Source organism: Trypanosoma rangeli (genome assembly GCF_003719475.1).
Source record: "Trypanosoma rangeli strain AM80 chromosome Unknown Tra_15.4_contig_00872, whole genome shotgun sequence".
Classification (NCBI taxonomy): Eukaryota; Euglenozoa; class Kinetoplastea; order Trypanosomatida; family Trypanosomatidae; genus Trypanosoma; species Trypanosoma rangeli.
Window position 1 is genome coordinate 1,439 of NW_021706577.1, and position 1,977 is coordinate 3,415.

A 1,977-nucleotide genomic window follows, 5' to 3' on the forward strand; every position below is an offset into this window, starting at 1 on the left:
GCCGGCAGTGCCCTACTGTTTAGGGGCGGGGGGGAGTTGATCTCCTTGCAAGGAACCGCGTTCAGTGGGAGTGGGTGGTGGCGTGGGGATGTCTGAGGGCCTTTACCTTGCGCACCTGAAGGAGCGGCTGGAGAAGATAAAGAAGGTGGTGAAAACATGGAAAGAAGTGGATGAACGTGTCAAGCAGTTGTGCCTTCCAACGGAGGCTGGTGCAGCTGCCTCTCCTGGCGCAGGCTGCAGCAAAGCGGTGCCCACTGAAGGGCTGGTTGGGTATTTGGCTGGCTCTTTTGCAGAGGGCCAATGGAAGGACGAGTACCTCGGGGTGAACGCCACTGTAACGAGTGGAGAACTGGCAAGCACAGAGGGGACTGACAATGGGGGTGTGAGGTTCAAAGGGCGTGGCTCATGGGCGGAGTGGCCGGTGAGCAAACAGGGGGAGAATCAGCCGTACTACTTTGCGAACAACGGGTTCACTCTTATGGCGACGGTGACCATTCACGCGGGGCTGGAGGAACTCAGTGGCCCTATTCCTTTGATGGGTGTGAGGATAGCTGACACGGCCCGCACTGTGCTTTTGGGTCTGTCATGCACGAAGGACAAACAGTGGAGTGTGCTTTGCAGGGGCGAAGAGAGAGAAGCGATCGCACCAGCACGTGGGAGACAAATAAAAAATACCACGTGACGATCGTGCGGGAGGGCGACAGCCAGGGCTCCGTGTACGTTGACGGCCAGCGTGTGGGGAGTTCACAAGCGGCACTGCAGTGCAAAACGAAGCCGTGCACGATCTCACACTTCTACATTGGCGGGGACGGCGGCGTCACAGAAGAGGCAGCGAGCGACGAGGGCCGTGTGACGGTGACGAACGTTCTGCTGTACAACCGCCCGTCGGCTGGCACGGAGATTAGTGCCCTTCACAAGAGAAAAGTTTCCATTCCAGCACAGGAAGATGCGAAACCACAAGGCGACGATTCTGTTCGGGTTCAAAAAACTTCCAGTAACCATGTGAGCGACACGTTGTCTGCACCCGGGGTTGGGTTGCAACCTGCGTCCTTATCTACTCCTGACGAAGCCGTGGCCACGAACTGAGGTTTTTGGAGAGGGAGTGGTAGATTAAAATGAGGGTGGAACGAAAAGAAAAGAACGTGGGTGGATGTGGCTGTGCGAGCCGAGTGCTGTCACCGCTTCTTCTGTTGGGCGTGTGGGCGTTTGCGGCACTGTGAGGGGTGTGTGCGCCCTCTCCCGCACAGACGCACACCGCCAGGAATAAATTACCCTCCTCGAGGACAATTTACTTTGTTTTCCCCCCTTTTTTTCTTTTTTGCTTTGGGGCTGATCTTTTTTTTTTCTACGCGTCTCTGTTTATGTTGTTTTCTGCCGCACTCTTCCTTTGGGGTGCCGTGTGTGTATCGCCTGACTGCCGCTCTCCCACACACAGGCGCGCGGACGAGGCAGGCCTTTTGTGGGCTTTGCCTGCTGTGCGTAGGAGGAGGGCTGCGGCAAACCGCACGCTGAAGGCCCCGTCGCGTGTGTGGCCGTTGGCAAGAGGTCCAGTGGGACGATATACACATTTTTTTTCTTTCTGTAAATGTGTGTCATTTTTCCCATTTGGGCCGCACCTTTATTTATTATTATTTTTTGTTTTTCCTGCTGATGGTTATTTTGCCGCTGTCAGTCTCCACACGGAGAAATAGACCTCCCCTCATGCCTTTGTTCCGCTCCCGTCCTCAGCCGCGTGGCTGCGCGCCCACCGGTTACGCACATGAAAGGGGCTGCGAAGCCGAGCGACACGCGGCCGGGCCCAGTGGGATATTAACGGGGCGTGGGCGAGAGGAGGGCCCAATTGAGACGAAATAACCGTATCTTTTTATCTGCAGGTGAAATATGCACTCAGCTTTGGGAAGCCGCGCACCGCCACACGCCACGCGGCGGCTCCTTTTATTTGTTTGTTCGAGGGGAAAAAATAGTGGAGGGTGAAAT

General features: G+C 55.9%; 1 protein-coding gene across 1 annotated transcript; it reads left to right on the forward strand.

Annotated features, from left to right (window-relative positions):
• Window positions 1–88: 88 nt before the first annotated feature.
• TraAM80_10279 (trans-sialidase) lies at window positions 89–682 on the forward strand (the record flags this gene model as incomplete). Its single annotated transcript, XM_029386912.1, has 1 exon — window positions 89–682. The coding sequence occupies one exon, from the start codon at window positions 89–91 to the stop codon at window positions 680–682; it is 594 nt and encodes a 197-aa protein (XP_029233327.1).
• Between the last annotated feature and the right edge of the window lie 1,295 nt (window positions 683–1,977).